The 21,322-nt window shown below is 39.1% G+C and overlaps 1 protein-coding gene across 1 annotated transcript in view; it reads right to left on the bottom strand.

The window, feature by feature from the left end:
- Window positions 1-52: 52 nt before the first annotated feature.
- fndc3ba (fibronectin type III domain containing 3Ba) overlaps window positions 53-21,322 on the bottom strand; it is an 85,534-nt gene continuing 64,264 nt past the window's right edge. The window contains exons 18-27 of the mRNA XM_085343154.1: window positions 20,973-21,091; window positions 20,305-20,410; window positions 19,445-19,611; window positions 18,701-18,814; window positions 17,784-17,933; window positions 15,865-16,145; window positions 12,726-12,944; window positions 8,780-8,946; window positions 6,758-6,885; window positions 53-4,604 (exon numbers count right to left, since the gene is read on the bottom strand). Of these exons, the coding sequence (XP_085199280.1) occupies window positions 4,293-4,604; window positions 6,758-6,885; window positions 8,780-8,946; window positions 12,726-12,944; window positions 15,865-16,145; window positions 17,784-17,933; window positions 18,701-18,814; window positions 19,445-19,611; window positions 20,305-20,410; window positions 20,973-21,091 (1,763 nt within the window). The 3' untranslated portion in view covers window positions 53-4,292. The remainder of the gene's footprint in view (window positions 4,605-6,757; window positions 6,886-8,779; window positions 8,947-12,725; window positions 12,945-15,864; window positions 16,146-17,783; window positions 17,934-18,700; window positions 18,815-19,444; window positions 19,612-20,304; window positions 20,411-20,972; window positions 21,092-21,322) is intronic.

Here is a 21,322-nt window from a genome sequence, read left to right as displayed (position 1 = left end):
AATAAACAGTGCAATTAAAGACAGAAAAAAATTAAAACATTTATTGGGCATAAATATATTATATATACGCTACCGATACAGTTACGTCTTACATACATAGGGTAGTATTTGCAAAAATCTATACATTAAAATTGATATGGCAGTTTCTTTTATATAATGCATATGAAATTGTCTAACATTTACAATACAAGAAGAAATGCATGAATTTCTTTTTTTCCTCAATTCGTAGACCATGACAACGTTGGAATGTTTATTTTTTAATTGTGAGGTAAAAATATGTTTCTGTTTTTGTCTTACTTAAAAAATAGTTAAATACCTGTGAGTCTCTGTATGTTTGTCAAATCGCCAATCTCTCAGTCAAAATCTCTACATGTACAAAACATTCAAAAAAAAAAAAAATGATCAGAAGGCACAGACGTGGGGTTGCTGGGCAAAACATTGTCTCTCACTCTTGACATACCCGCCAAATGTACAGGACCTGCAGGGTGGTGAGTAGGGAGGCTGGGGTTCTATAAAATCACCTGTATTTGAGGGGAAAAAACGCAAAAAAAAAACCCCAACAATGCACATCAAGGGAGTACCCTGCCCACAAACACAGTGCCTTTTTGTTAACACTGTGCTAACCTTGGACTATTTAACACTAGCATAACTGGCCTGACAATGACCATACACCAAGCAAACCTCTGCTCTTCCACTGGGGAATTAAGGCTTAAAAGGGGGTAGTGTTGGGCAACATAACATCAGGAGTTTAAGGAAAGGACACCTCACAAGTCACCTGTCAATTACAATGCAACAGGCAGACACAAGATGAACACATCAGACAAAGGCACCATACTCCCTATAAACTTTCCTTTCTTTGTGGCTGTACTGTGCATTCTGCAGAGAGCGCCCCAGTAATGCCAATGTCACAGTGATGCCAATAACAGAATAATGCCAATAAAAGTAACAGACAGTGTTGGCAGTAGAGTTTGGAATAGAGCAAAGGATCGCGTTTCCTATCGCTCATATTTACCTCATCAAGCCTAATGCTTGGCATAAAAAAGTGCTTCAACTCTGTTAGTCATAATGAATTTACCCTCTTCTTCTATAGCTCTATAGATATCTCTGTATATCATCTCTTAGCAATGTACGGACACAAAAAAGCTCACTACTGTTATACCAGCACAAGCCTGAAAAAGGATTTATCAATATTATTATTTTCATCATCTGCCGGAAACCATCGTATGATTGTTTTTGCTTTCTTTACCTTTCAGTGTGAAATCAGGTTGTGTAAAAATTAAAAAACGGGAAAAAAAACTCCACCGAAAGGGGCTACACATTTCATAATGGCACATTTTGCTTTACAAAACAAAACAATAAAAGATAATATGAAAAGAAGAAATATCACAGATCAAGTTAATGTTTTTTTTTCCTTTAGAAAGAATAATGATAATAGTCATAATGCTGTGTCGCTGCAGAAGAACATCTCAGAACCCTTTAGACGATTCAAAACGCAACAACTAGTGGACATAAAAAGTTTGCACTTTGGCATTAAAACAGTAAAAATAGATATCAGAAGCTTCATTATAACACTAATCAGAACAAAAGCCAAAGGCAGCAACGTTTATCCCAAAACAGATGACTTGAATTGACCATAAGACCTGGCTTGCTACATGTTTCTCTAAGCGTTTCAAGAACTGCTTGCCTGTGCACAGCCAAAACAGGAAATGTAAAAAATAAAATAAAATAAAATAAAAATACATAGGCAATTTGGTTAAATGTTTGAAACGGCAATGATAACTGCAATTCATGGACTGATGAGCTACAGGTTCCCAACAGCTGTAAGAAAAATACTTAAAGGGTTACTGAGATAAGGAATGCTGGCCTTAATCATACAATCTAACATACATCCATTAAAACAAAAGAAAAAAAAACATGCTACAAGAAAAAATTAGTATATAACTACACTTGTCTCTTAATCTTTTAACAATAAATAAATGAAGATTGCACTGTAATTGGCATGTAAAGTACTGTATGCAAATATATAGTATAAATAAAACCTAGAAAAGAACTCTACCTTTACTTTCCCACCAACTTTGGCAAAGGTTTTTTAAGCTAGTAAACCACTTTACTTACTGACACAAACAGGAGCAAGGCACAGCACAGACAGAGCACAAGATACAGCATCAAAAATGAGAGAACAAAGGGAAGGAAGAGAGAAAAAAAGAAGAAAAGAAGCTAAAATGATAAATTATCATGATGACAGCAATAGGGATGACAAGATTAGATCTCCCCTCTGTGAGGCCTTATCCCTGAGGTACATTACAGGCTGCCAATCAGAGCTAATCATTACCTCCGTCTCCCATCCAATCCCTTTTACTCCCTGCACCCCATCCGACAAACATGTCACACATTAATTACGCTGGTCAGGGTGACTTCTTTGGATTATCGGGGCATGTATTGGGTTGTACCTTGGCTTTGTTGCTTCGGGTTGGGGTTAAAAAGGGTTTTGGGGACTTGGGTGGGAGGTGAGGGGCTGTTATGTGTGTTAGAATGCCCTGTTCTGATGAGTTGTCCTGTCAAAGGCTTGTTTGGTTAGTGAACATTAGTTCAAGTCCTCAGAGAACATGTCCGTCTGAGGAGAGACCACAGACTTGCTACTGCTCTGATTACATATCAATAAAGCACCTTTTAATAGAGAGAGGAGAGAGAAGAGAGGGAAAGTGAGAGTAGTGCATGGGCAGACAGATGGGATGGATCGAAAGCAAGAGAAAAGTGGCCAGAGCAAAAAGGGTAATTACAGATAATCACGGGTGGGAAATGAGAAAAGAGGAGAATAGACTTTAAATGCATCAATTGACAGGCTAGCCGGAAGGAGAAACAGCTTTAGCATTGCTCTGGCTGGCTAATTCTTAGTGGGGGCTAAAGCACAAGCTAACTCCTAATGGCTTTCCTAGTTAACACCCATACAGCTCTGAGAAGGCCGGTTAGCTGGCAGACTGTTAGCACCTCTGGGTCAGTGGAGCTACGTACATATCGCTAGTAAAGCTACAGATAAATAGGCTGGAGCAATGGTATTTGAGATGGTAGATTAAAGAAGAACTGACCAATGGCCCAAAATATGCTCAGCCCAGCCCTTTCCTTGTCTGCTGCAGCCGATCACAACCACAGCCCGGCTCCCCAAAGCCAGTTTAAGCCTCACAAACCAATACCTTCAAGGGCTCATATTCTGAACCAAGACAAGTGTTTAAGGGCTCCTTCAACTAAATGTGCAAGCTGCTGAGCTGACCTCAGAGCTGCCGTCTATGAGCACCTAGAGTCCACTATTCCCCCTTTTACACTGTACTTCAGACCTTACATTGCCATCACTTATATTACATCAATTTATAGCATCATAGTATTTGCTATAATATACATATCTATATATAGAGTTCATATATTAGATTACTGGTTTTCCATTCTTTTGTAGATATAATAAAATCAAAGGATAGCAGCATCTTAAACCATACATGGATTGCATCACTTTGGTAGCGGAAAGAGTGAATGAGTGAATGTAAAAAGCTAAGCAGATATGTGATTTACTTCTTAGGATGAAATGTCTTTCTCATTGTCATTGCATTAGTGTAATTGGATATGTGTGCAAGGTTATGCATGTAAGTCTGCACCTTTGTCTGTGCACTGGGTATTTGTCAGTCTGCATGTGAGAACGGGTGCAGATTGCGTGAAATGTCTGACAGCCTGTAGAGTTGTAACAAACTGGGTAAGTAAGAACAACTAAAGCTTTGAAGGCCTACACTGGAATATGGCTGAATGAATAAAGACTACAGCAAAAAAAATGCAAATTAAACACTGAAAAATAAACCAAAAAAGTAAGGCAATGACCATCAAGAAATATATGTTCTCTAAGTGAATATGTTTTAAAAAGATACAAAAAAAAAACATGCAAGTCAGTCTGGAGAGCAACTGTTTTGCTCACAGCTATTTTAAGGCTTGATTATCAGCTTTCTTTCCCAAACGAGGTACAACTCAGACAAGGCTTCCCTCGACAGAAATCCTTAACAAATGAGACGGACAATGGTATGAAGACAACAGAGACGGAGAGGGAAAAAGTCCAAGGTGAGTGAAGGCAAAAGACAACAGGAACAAGGTGGGAAAAGCCTGAATCAAAAAATAACCAAAAAAAATCATAGATAGCGTTGAATGTACATCTCAAGTGTTTGTTTTGATTTCATTCGGTTCTTTCATAGATGTTTTTTAAAGTTTTTTTTTCTGCGATTTTGCTTTCTCTTTCTATCCTATAATTAAAAATTCCCTCACTTCATGAAGAAGTACTGTAGCAAGCAGGCCATGAGGATGGAGAAGCCTGCAAACACACACACAATCAGCGCCGCAAAGCGCTCGTCGCTCGAGATCAGGCCCGCTCCTTTGCCTGCTTCCACGGCACACTGCTCTCCTGATGATGCTGCCTCCTGGCGACGCAGCGTGAACAAAGAGGAAGGGCTCAGTGGTCCACACAGCTCCTGGCACGTATCCTGGCAACGGCGGCAGGCACCCACACGGAAACGGTAGTCTGTGTTGCTCTGGAGACCGGAGATTTGAAACACACCCTCCTCTCCCTTGAAAACCTTTGAAGGCAGGAAAGAGGTGAAAAAAGTTTTACAGCTGACTTGGATAAGAAAGACATTTTAAGAAAGAAATAAGATAAGCGCAAAGGACGCAGATTTTCATCCAACTAAAAAGCATAACATGCTCCTGAGTGAAATCATTTTAGCTAGAAAACAGACATGCATGCTCACGTAAACTCATATTTTATTCAAAGAACACAGAAAAACAAAACAAATTAGATGTTTAAACTGTGAAAATTTTAAGAAATTTGGAATTTAATGGTAGCAACATTTAATCCTCTTTTACCAACTTAGTAGATTTGTTGCTCAATTTTTGGGAGAGGAATGTTCTTCCTATCATTCTTATTTGATAGGTTTCTAGGTGTGCAACAGTCCTCATTAAGGTCTTCTTTGGTGTATTTTGTTTCTCATGATGTGCCAGACGTTTTCAGCTGGTGAAAGGTCTGGTGAAGAGGCAGGCCAGTTCAGCACCCGGACTCTTCTACAAGAAGCTGTCCAGGAGACATCTTTTTAATGACCACCCTTAAAAAGATGTCTCCTGGATGGGAGCATATGTTGCTCTAAAACCTATATATACACCTTTCAGCATTAATGTTGTCTTTCCAGATGAGCAAAGTGCCAGTTTCCCTAGGCATTATTGGGCTCCCATACCCTCAGGCATACAGGATTTTGAACTAAGCGCTGATAACAAGCCAAATGGTCCCTCGCTTCTGTAGTGTGGAGGACGTATCATAGTATCATTCAAGTTTCCTGAAAAGAATTTCAAATTTGTCCTCCCACAGAACAGTTTTCTACTTTCATGTTAACAACATTTTTACATTTTGCTTTTTCTTTGCACGATAGAGTTTTAATCTGCATTGGAACTGTGTTCACAATGATTTCTGGAAGAGTTCCTGAGTCCTTACAGTGTAATTGATGTTACTGCAGTGCTGCTTGAGAGCCGAAAGATCACAGGCGAGGATCACACCGAGATTCTCCAGATTCTCAGAATCATTTCAAGATATTATGTACTGTAGATGATTGGATACTAAAAGTTTTCACCATTTTATATTGAAGAACATTATTATGAAACTGTTCCACGATTTGATGATGCGTTTTTTTTGTTTTGTTTTTTTTTGGGGGGGAGGGGGTGTATTCGCAGACTGGTGAATTCTCCTTCTAGCTTTGCTTCTGAGAAACTCTGCCCCTCTAAGATGTCATGTTACTGACATTTTGCCAATAAACCTAACTAGTTGCAAAATGTTCCTCCGGCTGTTTCTTTTTAGCACCACTTAGTTTTTTCGGTCTTTTGTTATCTCCACCCAACTCTTTTGAGACCTGTTGCTGCCGTCAACTTCAAAATGAACTAATATTTTTTGATGAAATAGTAAAATGTCTCCGTTTAAAATTTCATGTCTCCTATGTTCTATTGTGATTAAAAAACATGTTTAAGACATTTAAATGACCGCCTTGTGTTTTTCTTTGCATTTTACAGGGTAGAGTTTCTTTGGAATTGAACTTGTAGAAAGGTAAGTGGTGTTTGTGTCAAAGGAGAATGTGTGTAGACAAAAAACACCATTTAATTTTTAGTGCTGCAGTAGAAGAAATGGTTTGATAAAGGTGCACTGAACTTTAGCTGTTAGACTCTCAAACTGACGAGAGGTAAATATAACTGAGTGCATTTACTGGTCTTCTCATAAAGAAATAAAAAACCCCAACAAAAATAAGGAAAAACAACCCCCCCAAAAAAGAACACAAAATGTTAAAAGCAGCATCTGATAACATATGTCTGCACAGGTTTTATCTACTTATGAGAGTGCAGTTCTTCCCACCAACCATTCTGTAATTCAATAACAGAAGTTGAAATGGCCCTGAAGACAAATAACTTTTTGTCTACCTGCCTGCCCACCGCTGCAGCTGTGAGCAATCAAATCCTATATTTCCAGGTGCAGCAGACTCTTCCTGAGATACTTCTGTTTTGTAATTTTCATTAAAAGTATTTAATACCTCTCAGCAGGGGGGATGTATATGAGGGAAGTGTTCACACATGGGTATTTTACTCTTCTATCAAATGTCAAAAGAAAATTGAATGAATTAATTCCAGCAGCTTCCTAGTGTTTAGATGAACTGGACAGCTCTCATGTAAGACCCGTTTACATGTGTGTGTTACAAACCTGTTTGTATTCTGACTCACGTCCCACCAGCACCTGGAGCACATAGCTCACAGGGTCCCCCCTCATTGGTGGAATAGTTTCCCATGTTATCTCACACATGTTCCCCTCCAGCTGGTGCACTCTGGGAGCTGTTGGAATTAATAATAACAAATCATTATCTCATATACATGACTGCATATCGTTAAAAGACGCTTGCAAACAGATGAAGAGTATAATTAGAACACCATCTCTTGTGAAGTCAATAAATGGTGTTTATCATTTTACAACATTTAAAATGTTGTAAATGGCCTGCATTTGTATAGCGCTTTTCTAGTCCCTAAGGACCCCAAAGCGCTTCACACTACATTCAGTCATTCACCCATTCACACACTGGCGATGGCAAGCTACATTGTAGCCACAGCTGCCCTGGGACGCACTGACAGAGGTTGTAAACAGTAAAGTGTAGATAAACTCACAGTTCAGTGATTTGCCAAACACTTAAAGCCTATATTTAACTGAAAACATTAAGAAGATAACTTATCCAGAGCTGAAACTTGATTCAGCATATAGAAAAAGTGGTATAAAACTGGGTATAAAAAGAGCATACCCAAGAAGGTTCATTCTTCCGTGAAACAGTGCAGCAAAACACTTATGATTGAAGAACAACATTTTTCAATATGGAACTGCAACGACTTTGGGGATATTATAATGTATAATAGAAAAAATACATCATATAAATGTAAGGCTTATCTTAGGGCCAATGTTCATTTAGGATGAACTAAAACAAAGCAGAAGAAACAACTGAAATCTATCAATCAAAAATAGGAAACTGAGAAACATATATATGAATATAAATAGTGAACATCAGCTACAACAAAGTGAGTCATGAAATTCATTTTGTTTTTCAGTTGTAACATTTGTTATGCACTGCAATCAAATCCTTGGGGATTAATGTCATTTTACACTGTAAATTACAATGTTAACAACAACGATGTCATTTTGACTGCAATAAACTGCTGCATTAAATACAAAACACATTTTACTAACTGCTTTGATAACCAAGTATCTATATGTTGATTCATCTCAACATCACCTGCTCTTTATAGTTTCAAATGAATGCCTGACCCTTTTAGATGGCGTACACTGCTATGAGCTTTACAGAAGCTATTCGGTCCCTTGAGTGGGTTTATGGATATATCAATGCTATGCGGCACAGCTACCATCATACTTTAAGATAAGATAGAACTTTATTAATCCCTCGGGTGGGTTCCTCTGGGAAATTCGACTTCCAAAAAAAGCACAGCAACGACCGAAGTTACAGTTACAGAACTGTTATATATATATATATACACACACACACACACACACACACATATATAAATACAGAGACAAATATAAATAAAATATACAAAGGGGATAAATAGAATAAATAGGAATAAAAAATAAAAATACAAGTGAATTGCACATTTCAAGTATTGAGTCTATTGCACTGTTGACTATTTACAAAAAGTATTGCACAAGGTATTGTACAGTGAGGTGCAGAGATATATCCAGAGAGGTTACCCCTTACTGCAATTATTGGAGCTGTAATAAGCCACCCCCTCTCTTACAGTAACAATCAGATGCTGGAGGCAATAATCAGGCAGGCGACAGTAAAATTCATCACTAAAAGCCAAAAACAGATGCATTTGTTGCATGCGTAAAGCTTGATTTAATCCACGTAGAAGTGGCAAACATTACTGTATGCATGGATACTCGTGCACTGGTGTGTTTGCGTTGCTCTGCCATCATATGTGAAATTGAGCTGACACTGGTGAACTGGTAGGACATCTTCACATGATCTGACCCCTGAAGATATTTAAAGTTAGATTTACCTAAATAGAGGACTGTGCGTTTTAATATGTCTGATAATTCCCCACTAATATCCCTACGGCACAGCTGTACGATCTGAAAAGGCAGCTGGTGTATAGCTAGTGATGAAGACAGGACTTCTTTGTGTGAAATGTGTTTGTGCACAAAGACATTTTCTCCGCTTCGGTTTACCTTTCAGGGCAGGGGGTATAGACTTGGTGGTGCAGAACGTATGCGTGTCAGAAAAAGGACCCTCCCCAGCATCACTGATGGCCTGTATTCTGAAGCTGTAGCTGCTGGACTCGGTCAATCGCTGAACCTTGTAGGTGTGGCTGGGACCACGGTAGATTGTCACAAACCTAAACAGGGAACATAATGAAGAAGGAGAAATAAACAATAAGATGTAAATCTAAAAAATTTTTTTAAAAAGGAAGGACGGTTCAATGTGACAGAGGGAGCACTGACAGGCCTAGGCATGAAGGATCACTCCATCAGAGATAAAGGAGAAATGGTGAAGGGAAGTGAAGGTGATGGTGTTATGAATGGGTATAAGAAGGGAAGAGTTATGATAATAGAGAAAAACATGGTTAAACATCCATCCATCTATCCATCTAATTCAAGGTCGTTGGGGGCTGGAGCCGATCCCAGCTGTCAATACGGCTGAGGCAGGTTACAGCCTGATCATGTTGCCATCTTATTGCAGAGCACGGTCAAACAAGAACAGTAAAAAGTAAGGCACAAACACTTAGATACCCACTAATCACTAACTTAGTTATAAGGACTGATAGACCATGTTTGTGACTTGATATAGTTTAACTCAGCACAGCAGGCGTCACAAGAAAAATGATGAGCAGCTCAGCGGTGAATGTGAATATTTTAACACAATTATATGTTAACCTGAGGTAAGATTAACTTCAGAAATAAAATGTGGGGACCTTGAAAAGCAAGAGGAGCAGCAGAAGAAAAGAAAGCACCTTAAAAAAAAAGATAGAGATGATTGATGAACACGCAGGACAAACAGTGGCAGGCTATAGTCACAAATCTGATGAAAATGAGCACCAAAAGCATTCCTGGCTGGCTCGATGGACAGATTCATGGAGTGGGAGAGATAAAAGCAGGAAAAGTCTGGGAGATAAGTGAATGTGAGCCGAAGAGGGGTTATTTATCTCAGCAATCAGCTTTGCAGCAAAATAAGGTAAATGTCTAGGTGGCAAAGGAAGCCATGAAGCAGAGGAATGAGAAAAGAAAGACAAAGGGAAATGGTTAATGAACAAGAGAAGAGGCAGTAATAGAAGAGTAAAGTCGCAGGAGGATGCAAGGGAGAGAGAAGTTAAAGCAGAAGGATAGGTGATTGAGAATTAAAGGAGATGATGATAATGTTGAAGAGAGAAAAGAGAGTGCGAGACAAAGAGGAGAGGAGAGAGGTCACGGTTTAGTGGAAAGCTATAACTCCAGATGAGCTCTTTATGTAGCTGCACTACAGAAGTGATGTGTTTCTCTGGCTGATATATGATGTTATTAAACCTTGGCCTTACTGGTGGGCCATACAGTTAACACGTGCAGCGATCAACTGCATGGCTTAAAAAAAACAAACAACTAATGCATTAACTTTTCCATCATCAGGAGCTATGACCTCTTCGCAGTCGACCAGACATAAATGGTAAGATATCAAAATAATTAACATTTAGCACAGCACAAACAAACAATAAATACCCTTGCACAAAAAAATCACTAGGACATAGTTAATGAGATGAATTGCCCTGGTGCTGACCAAAAGCTGACCAATTAACTACAACATGGCAGAGCAGAGGGCAGGATGAGAGAGGTCAGAATGTAATGAAACAATCTGTTATTGTTCTACTGCAGACGTCATCGTGTAAGAAGAATAAAGCCCTTGAACTACACTGCCCCGTGTTGTCATGACATTCTTGCAACTCTCAGATTTGACACAAGGCATGTCAGTGGGTAACATGGATGAGAAGAGGGAGAAATGAATGGAGCACAGGAAACAAGTGAAAATAAAAAGCCCTGACTCAGGGAGGACAGCGCATGAGCAACAAGTCTGCAAACAGGGAGATAAGAAAAAGAAAAATTAGTCTGAGCAAGCAAGGGAAAGGAGGATGGGAAGGTACAAGGATGAGAAATAAATAATGGCAACAATAATGGGAACCGGAGAACACTTTCTTTATCATCATAAAATAGAGGAATGCTTGGGTTTACTGAAAAATAAAGGAAGGGTAAAAAATGCCAATGCAGGGGAAATAATTCCTGAAAGGAAGCACACATTCATTGTCAGAATCTCCACATTCGCAGTCACCTGTCTAACAATAAACCCCGATTAATAAACATGAATTAAATCAGAGGACAGCAAGAGACAGAGGAGGGGAGGAGTCAAGGTCAAAAACATAAGTGTAATATCAGAAATGATATTTGCACAGATTATTGCTGGCTATTCAATATGTTTGTTTACAAAGCTAAATACTTCAAGATTTCATTAGTTCCCTGCTTTCAATGTGCCCTTCCAATCTCGCTTATTATGTCAGCAGTGAAGCTTCTGGTTGCCATGGCTAACTCATACTAAAAAATAAAAACCCTTCTAATTCATTTTAACAGAGCGTGATGAGAAAGAAAAGGGGAAAGCAGAGCAGCGTAGGAGGAGTGCCCTGTAAATCTTCTACGTCCATTCTTAATTTTATATGCCTTTGCACACAAATACACAGTGTACAAGAAACTGTGATGCACCACTAACCACTTATACCACCTTTTTTTAAAAACACATTTAAAATATAGATGCCAGTGATCGCAAGGTACCCTCCCCACACACTGCTCCCCGAGAGCTGCACTGGTGGCTGCCCACTGCCTCACTGGGTGAATGGGTTAAATGCAGAAAAGTATTTTCCCTATGGGGACTAACACATACACATTCTTTCATTTAAATGAGCCACTCCTCATCCCTAAGTCTACAGCATAAACACTTGGGGAAAAAAAAGACAAATTAACCTTGAGTTTAGTTGCCAACTATGTTTAATACTCCAACTCCTATAACTTCATCGGGTGCATACAGACACATGCATAATATACCTAACTGCATCCAAGCGTGATTACAAAGAAAGAAAAATGTACATAAATATGCACAAACATTACTGTGGCAGTTAGAAAAGGGTAAACAAAACTGTGAAAGCTGTTTGCATTTGGTATGGCAGAGAGCGATCGCATACCTCTATGTTTGTTTATGTGTATGTGTGTCACAGAAGCTAACAGACCACAGCCTGCCAGTTAGGGACCCATCTGTCAGTTATGGTACCCATTCCAAGGGTGTCAAGGTGCCAGCTTGATACAGCCAACCCTTAATTCAAACACTGATAAGGGCCAACCAGAAGGATAAAGGAGGGAGCTAAACAAACTGACAGTTGGGCAGACGGGCTGGTGCGATGCATTACAGATACTCTTAGCTCTAGCTACTTGCAAAAATTCCCTCCTCCTGAACTTTTTTTGCCCCCAGATGTGTATTTGACTCCCTGTCCATGATTATTTTCCATCCTCTCCTCCTCAGTCTGCTAACACTATCTTTCCATTTCTCTTTTTATCGCTGCTGTCTGACCAGTCAATTCAATGAAGGCTTGATTGTTGGGGGCTGCATCCCTGCTGTGTCCAGCTCCACTCAACATGACTACTCCCAGGTACATCTAGTTACTGCACACAGAGGAAAAGGCACAGATCCCCACAAGTACCTTTAATGTTAAATGCACACACTCCCTCGGCTCCCCTCAGCTGCTCTGGTTTTGTCCTCCTAGTATTTGTGTGTTCTTCTCAATGATGTGCATATTTTTAACCTGGGTTCTAATTTGATCAATTGACTAGTTATAGGGTGAGAAGTCCTCTGAGGGCAACATCATAGTTTCAATCCCTTGTTACACATGAGGTTCCATAGATAAATGCAGACTATCGTTCTGTCTATTGCTGTCATAGAGACAGGATTAGTAGGTTAATTCGGTGTTCCACTTTTTGTTTATAAATGGGTAAATATAAGCTTCAAGTCCAAGATTTTAATGTGTTGTTTAAATAAGCTGGACTCAGCCCATTCCCTCAAGTAAACAATGATGATGGAGCAGTATAAACTGGTCCATGTATACTCCACCTGTGGTTCTTGTCCTCCATCTGTAGTGTGTAGACCATGTCATCAGCAAGCAGAGCACGTGTGTGGCTGGTGTTTTCGCCCCACTTGAGCTTCAGGCTTTGAGGGCCAGCCGCTGAGCATTCGAGTGGGGGCGGCGGTGGCGGGAGAGGGCGTGTCCTCACGATCAGTGGTAAACTGTTGGGACTGGAGCCAATGGCATTCACTGCCTGGATCTGCACACTAAAAATCATGGGAGAGAGCGAGAAAGAGATAGAATTTATTTGTTGAATATTGCACTGTAAAAATGTTTGTTATTATTTTATTATTTATCATCTTATATTGATTGGATTTTTGTGGAAATGTCTCTAGAGATGAGAGCCAAACAAGCCAGCATTTAAATTTTACTTGAGCATGTGTGCACTGATTTAAGATCACAAGCCAAAGTACGTGACCGTGAAAGTGCTGTACCATGCAACCTTGAATGCTCTCCATGTATTTGCAGACCTATCTGTCCAATGCTGGACACTAATGTGGTATATTAGCTTTGACCTTGGATGTTTGTGGATCCTTTTGCCTGTTACCATTCTCCTACGTACTCTGCATGATAAGCCTTAAATTTGTCAGACTTCCTGGTCCACATTTTCCCTAAATGTGTACCAAGTTAGGTAACTGCTATCACTGCTACAGGGTGTTTTAGACTATTTGTGCTAAAGAGAGAACTTAAATACTACAATGTATTCCCTAAAACATAATTATAAAGATTATAAATGACAGAGAAACATCATTTTAAGCACATGCATTTGAACTCGTATGCCAAAAATATATGGACTCAACTGGACACAAAGACACACACAGCTGCTAATTAAAGAGAATTGGGAGAAATGGATTTCTGTTTTTCAAACTCCCCTGCCGCCTTTCTTCCAGGAAGCCCCCCCTCTGTTCTTCGCGGTTTTTCTGTCAGTGTCTGATCAGCTTATTAGCATCAATATCAGAGGTCCTCAGCTAGTTGGTATCCTTCTTCTGACATTTAACCACTGATTCTTTGTAACTGCAACCTTTCATTATAATTCATGCAGCTTAGGTAAACATTTTTGTGTTTGTGTCTGTGAGGTAAAGGGCAACATGTATCTATCCAGTGGATAATTAAGGATATGGATAAAAGATAATAAGAGATTGTGAACAACGTAAAGATAAGGCTTAGCTTTTGATGATAGGTGGGGCTACATTTAGATATGATGAGAGTGAACGTGAATGTTTATTTGTTAGCCCTGTGATGGACAGGCAACCTCTTCGTGTTGTACCTTAACAAACTTTCATCTTAGGCTCAGAACAGATGCAGTTTATTTATTTATTTTTAATTTATGATTTATTTTTTTTACACTGTCAAGAGAAAAAAACTAGGGGACAAGTAATTGAATAATCTTGAGACTATAATTTCACCAGTGCAAGAACCTCTGACTGGTAAATTATTTAAATCTCACCTCAATGACTCCAAGAAAATCACTAAAGTGAAAATACACATCTAATTTTAGAGGACAAATTGAACTCTCTCCTTTACTTGAAGTTAAGGTTGACATTGTTGATAATACAGAATGCACCTTCTTTGCACTGCAGCTTTACTTAATGTGTATTCTGTCATTGATGACTAGACCACAAGTATACACTTAAGGGTTTTCTTTGGGGTTTTCTTTTTACTTTAATATGGTTTTGTTATTTATTTGGGGCAAAGATGCAGGAAAGATTTTCAAATCTTGTATTTTGAAGGAAATATTTTAAACTCCATTGACAGAAAATGCAAGTCATCTTAAATCTATATAGATATTTAATTTACAAATATTTAATGTAACTATATTTAATGTTTTATAATTTAGCGTATTGTATTGTTGGCGGGAAAAAACTAAAAACGAATTTCTTTGTTTTAAAAAGCAAACATATGTTTCCTTTTTCATCGGTTTAGAACAAAAACTGAAGTCTAAATACTAATACATAACAATAGTGTGTTTAACCTCCAAGCTGCAAAAAAAATTGTACAAATGTGGGTGCGCACACACACAAACAGCCACAAAAACACATAAATGTTTACTGTGGTCCTTTACAAGGCCACACAGTCAAAGAATATCTGAAGTACAATTCCTGTCGTAAATAACAACCAGAATTATAGCTATTTGGACACACAAAAACTCCCACAGATTCTCTCAAATGCACACAAACACACGCACGGGCTCACACATGTTCTGTCTCACTGGCAGCCATTATGCAACAGAGCACAGTGACACCGGGTCAAAAACAACCTCAGAATGAAAACAATGGTGCGAGATCACCCTGCCTCTGCACATGTCACCTTACCTTGGATAACCTCTCCCTGTTTGTCTTTTTTAATTAGAATTCAAAGAACTTGCTGCACAATCATATGCATGCTCACAAACACACTTACAAGCAATCACAGACAAGCGGGATCACAACAACGCTGTGCATAAAGATGATTAAGGGGCTGTTTACTGCTACTTGAGTACATGTTTGAGATCCAAGCTCATGCAATCATCAAACATTTTACCCCTATTTAAATACAGAATGTGTATAAAAAAATAGATGTAGCCTGCTTGTCTGTATGAAAAGAAGCCAATGCAGAAGCTGTAAAACCTGCATTCTCCAAATGGCCAAAGGAGACAGATTGTGTAAAATGAGCTAATGAACCCGCTTCTTACACCCAATTTATGCTTCAGTGGGAAATTTACATCATAGCCTAAGACATAACTGTAAACCCCTCTGAACCCAATGCCGTAATCTCCAACATAACTTGATGTTGACCTCCCGACAAATCTAACTGTCCTCTATTCTCACTGCTTTTCTGCTGTGATTTTTGAATTCATCAGTGATAAAATAGCAATCATCCCCCCAGTATAATAGATAATTATAGGATCACTATAACGAATTATAAATATTAGCAAATTCGTAGAAGGATATCAATGAAACTATTGGAACTGATGTGAGGGAAGGTACAAAGAAGTGGAAAAATTAGAGCGCCAAATATGTTTGCACCAGCATTTTATTTCTTTCTATGGGCTGGCACCGCATATGAAAAAATGGGACACAACCACACGGTAATTAACATGTAATGCACCACACACAAGCATAAATGCTTTGGTTTAGCTATCATTACCTGTATTCACTGTCTGGCTGCAGGCCTGTGACAAGGTGAGTTGTCCGTGAATCCACAGTGATGGTTTGGTCGTCCAGGGTGATGACGTAGGAGGTAATCTCGGCCCCGTTACAGTTTGGCTCCTCCCACTTCAGGTGGAGGCAGGTAGACGGGGAGTGGCCTGTCTCTGAGGAGGTCGGGAGATCCAGGGGGGTAAGGGATGATACCTGGTCAGGATTTGTAGCTGGGGTCTGGAAACTGCTCTGCTCACTATATGGACCAGCACCTGCCTGATTGACCGCCTGAGTGGGAGACACAGAAACACAGAGGGGGTGAGAGAGATTGAAGAGGGGGGGAAACTGCTGTGATTGATAGTGCTGAGATAGAGGATCCCGGTGATAGAACAGAGGTGAGGAGAGGGATAAAAAGAAAGGGATAAGTGAAGACTAAAACCAAGGCAGACAGATGATGGTTAACAATAAGAAGGGAAGAAGATAAATATGAAGGGATTTATTAATAAGCACAGGACAAAGAGCAAGACAACGTTAAATGGGAGGGACTGATATAGAAAACTGAATAGACAAGAAAACTAGCAGAAAGACATGAATTCAAATTAGTTTGAAAGAGCATTAATCCTTTACTTGTGCTGTCAAACACATTAATATTCAGCTCAAGTATCCACTATTAAATGCCTTTCAATCGCTCGTTGTAATAGTCACCTTCATTGCCTCTTACAGACTTCGAGAGGAGGAAGGAAGGACAAAATTGGTATTTTATATACATCTTGTCCATTCGGAAAGCTTGAACTAAAAATAAAAAATGTAGATAAATTGCTTCCTTCCATCCATTTTTGAGCCTTGTAATAGTTACATGTAAAAAGCAACATTCATGGATTAAATGTACTTAGCAAATCCAAGCAGATGAGCAGTGTTTGTTTTCTTGTAAAAATGCACTGTAGCCACTTTCCAAAAACAGCCAAGCACCATTCACGAGTAGATACCAAGGAGAAGGAATCTACAATGTGCACTTATATATAAATCCTTGACGGTTTATCTCAGCATTAAACTATCTAGATAACTCTGGGTCCAGCAAGAAAAGTTATACTTCAGTAGTTTCTTGGATTTATCCTCAGCTGTCAAATTCATTTTGCAGAGGCTAGAAAAACACATAGAAACTGATTTAACTTATCCTTACGTTGGCGTCCCCCCATTCAAAGCATTCTCATAAAACAAGTGCGTGTCAGGTTGTGCAGATTTGAAACACTGCTACAGAAGATGAACCAGTACAAGTTCATTCAGGTATAGAACGTATGGAGTCACACAGACTTCAACCAAGTCAGCGCCTCTGGTGTGATCCATTCCTGCAATCTTCTTAAGGTGTACAGATATGAACACACAGGCGTACACTTCTAGTGCACAGAGACAAAGAGAAATCACATACATGTAGAAAAGCAATTATTAGGATGGTAGGTTGACCTTGGATTGTCAACCTATTAACTATTAACCGATTATAAATAGTCCTATAGAGATGTGAGCCATAAAGCATGTTGTTATTGGATTCATAGCTTCAGAGGGTACAAGACAGAAAGGGAGTAAGGGAGAGAGTTAGACAAACAGAAGGAGAAGGAGAAAGACGGCACTTATTTATGCACCACATTGAGGGTCAGAATACAAACTGAATCAATGACCATTAATCTTTCCCTGGAGTCTGAGTGTTTGTGTTGCAGCATCTTGGTTTCATGTTTCCAGGCTGAATTTTTGTCGCGCTCACAATTCAGTTATTTCTTTTGTTTCTGGAAGTGCTTATGTTCCATAAACTAGTACGTTCTTCTTTTCTCATTGTCAGTTTAACTATGCATGGCTTCAACAAAAGTGAATGTTGTATGCCTGTCTATGTTCATCTAAATCCACTGTAGGGATATCTAGTAGTGTGTGCACTACCTGTAGCCTGCAGCAGTAATTTGTGGCAGGTGTCAAATCTGACAGTTCACACTGCGTGGCAGATCCGCAGTAGATGAGCTCCATGGGTTCATCTTCCCTCGCCCACTCCAAACGATATTCAGAGATGTCTGTACCCGAACCCTCAGGGCTCTGCAATAGAAACACAAAATCAGCTCAATGGAATTAACATATACCTGAAAGTTAATGGATTCAGGTCTTGTTTTGCAAACCCAAAATGAAAAACAAGATTTTTTTTTTTCCATCTAAACTTAAGTCTATTGAGGTAGGTAAGTATTTGGACCCACATTTATTGTCATTTAACCTTGGTAAATCACCACAGCAGATTTGAAATCAAATGATCAAGATCTGATTAAAGTGCAGACTAAATTCAAAGGTTTTAACAAAAGTACAGCATTAACTGTTTAGAAATTAAAGCCATTATAACCATGCATAGTCTGATAGTTATACCATGGTTGCATAGTTACTGGCCAGGTGAGGCCTGTTCCTTAATTTTCCAATGACAAATTAGGTATATAAATCAAAAGTGTGCAACCTTCATTTGGTATATTTTCAGTGGAATATGTGGAGTATGGGGACCAAAAAATGATGAATGTGACTATTAGTCTGAAAAACAAAAAAAGATACCCTTTAAAGTGATAGGAAAAAAACTTTAGGAGTGGCCAAATCAGCAAGCTGGTATATTCTTAAGAAGGAATGAGCCTGCTAAGCAACACCAAAAGGCCCAAAAGATGACTTTACTACTTTTTTTTATTTTAAACAGTAAAAGGGAGCTAGAGCTCTTTAGCAGTGTTAAAAAATGTGGCCTGTCTTTTTATATTTGCTTGTCTGTTTTTTGTTCCTTCCATACACTGTTTATTTCCTTTGATAAATGCAGCTGTGTTTTTGGTTTGCCTCACCTCCCAGTTGAGTGTTACACAGGTGTTACTGGTGAGTGTGATTATGGGAACTCCACACTGCGCAGGAGGACCCGCTGCAGTCGTCACCTCTGTAGGCTCAGAGTATGGTCCGTACTAAGGGAGACACAGATCGATTGACACAAAATAAATGAGAAAGTTGAATCATTTAGACAGTAAAAAGTTTACAAAAGCTGAAAATCAAATTCTAATCCCAAACTGAAAAGCTGTGAAATATAGACACAGTCATCTTGTTCAATAAGCAACAGTGCTGAGGTTTTGGCGCCATCTAATTCACTTTCAGGTGACCGGATAATCAAAACAATCAAATCTTATAATATTAAGTTAATTTTCTAGGGGACACTGATCCAACTACTCAGTGTCTGTGTCTACACCTACGGTTTTAAGTTGAATTTTCTGCTTGTTGCTTAATATTGGATGTGTATTAAGAGCTCCCAAGTTTGTGTGCTCAATATGCAGAGCAAATTTCAAAGCCATAAGTAAACAAATGCTATTTAATTCAATATTTCATGCTTAGCTGTTATAAAACATCCCTTCTTTTATAGGCTGACCTATTAAAGTGGCTGGATCAAGCTTCAAAAGGTTTCAGCTACGCTTTTCTGTTGTTCTTTAATAAGTTTTATGGTCTAGCCTGGTGAATTACCAGATCGTCATGGCTTTCATTTATTTATTTTCATTTTTATTATTGATCACACTCTTGCTTTGAAAAGCCAGACAGTTTCTTACCCCAGCCTCATTGGCAGCCCTCAGTCTGAAGCTATATGTTGCACCAGGAAGCAAACTAGCGACAGTGCACTGTAGCTCCGAGCCATGATACACCTCCGTTGGCTTGGCGTCTCCCTCACTCATCTCCAGACTGTACACACACTCCTCACACACTCCCTCAGGGGAGTCTAAGAAGATCAAATAAGAGAGAGCGATAAGAAGAAACATTTACAGTGAAACTAACCACAATACATGAATTGTGATGAAAATACACAATACATATGTCACGATATCTTGTTACACATAAATTCTTAATGATGTATTCAGTATTTCACAAGCTTTTTATACTGCTTACAGATTAATACACAGGGTATATTTTGAATACTTTCTAGGGGTTTTTCCCCATAAACCTGGTGCTATTCTCTGCTTGCAGAAAGACAAAAGTAATAAATAATGGTGACAGTGGGGAAAACCCTCCAATACTTTATGTTTGACCTTCAGCTCGAGCCAGTAATTGCAGCTGCAGCAGTGCCTGAATGTGAGCTGATTAGAGACATGACCAGCTGTATTAAACTGGTAAAAGAAAGAACTTCCTCAGCATGGCAGGCTGGAAGACCTTTTCCTGCCAAGAGATAACAGTACTAATCTACAATAATAGGCTGACATTAGGAGAGTTAAGTCAAATATGAGGCTAGGTTAGGCATTTAATGAGCTAAATTAGGGCTCAATTAGGCTGAAATGTGGTTGACTCGACTTACATTAGAATTGGCCAGGGAAACATATTAAACGGCCAGAAGGTGATTTAGCTGCCTTATACGAAAATAATTCGAATATATTCTAGTAAATAAAAGTAAACAGGGTGCGTGTATGCCTGAACTCACCCCATTCTAACTGCACCTCCTTGTGTTTGGCTTTACCGACAATCCTTGGCGGCTGGCAGGGCCCTGGTGGGACACTTAATGTACGGACTGGAACACTACCAGTGCACTTAAAGAGCAAAAAATAAAAGGTACAAAAGACAATTACAGATAGGCTTAATTATTGGTGTACATGTATAATTTTAGGAAAGATTACTGAAAAGATTGTTTGACAACAACAACTATATTTTTCAGTGCAAAATATCTTTTGAAATTCCCATCATATTTAGTGAGCGGGTACTTCATGTCCCTTGGTACCTATGGAGTTGAATGAACAAAAAGTTTGTGGAGTTCCTCAGGGCTTTATTCTTGGACCTCTCCTATCAAACAGACTTTTTTTTTTTTTAACTTAGATTATAGAATATTGCTATTTTTGTATTATTGTTATGCAGATGACATACAACTGTACATATTAGTGTAACCTCAGACTGACAGTTTACAACACTCACTCAAAAAAATTGACTACAATTTATTATTGGACGTGCAAAAACACACAACTGAACTTAGATGGGCCTGAAACTGCCCCCATTGCCTTAAAGAAAAAAGAAACATATGTATGTATATATATGTATATCTATGTGTGTGTGTGTATTGCTGAAATTTGTGTATGCATGCATGTATGTGAATCTTACTGGGCTGTGTCCTCCGGTGGTGATACTACACACACGTAGGTGATAAACGGTCCCTGGTCTCAGTCGCTCACACACACACTGTGTTGCCGGACCACTGTACGCTACTTCCCATTGGTTTGCTGCACACACACACACACACACACAAAACAAGGAATTACACTAAAGCACATACACATAATCAGCTGCTGTTTTGTACGTATTTCTGCAGTTTCCAGAAACAGAATCCCACTGACAACGCTTTGTTTCTGTTCTGCTGTTGATGGATTGCGTATGCCTGTGAAATATAATACTCTCCCTGTGAAGCAGCACTATGCCGTGCAAATATAGGCCTTGTTTACATCACAGCGTAA

Source organism: Diplotaxodon limnothrissa, linkage group LG19 (genome assembly GCF_057381915.1).
Source record: "Diplotaxodon limnothrissa isolate DT_005_m linkage group LG19, D_limnothrissa_male_GT1.1, whole genome shotgun sequence".
NCBI classification, from domain to species: domain Eukaryota; kingdom Metazoa; phylum Chordata; class Actinopteri; order Cichliformes; family Cichlidae; genus Diplotaxodon; species Diplotaxodon limnothrissa.
Note: the sequence above shows the minus strand (reverse complement) of the source record. Positions and strands in the feature narration are given on the sequence as shown.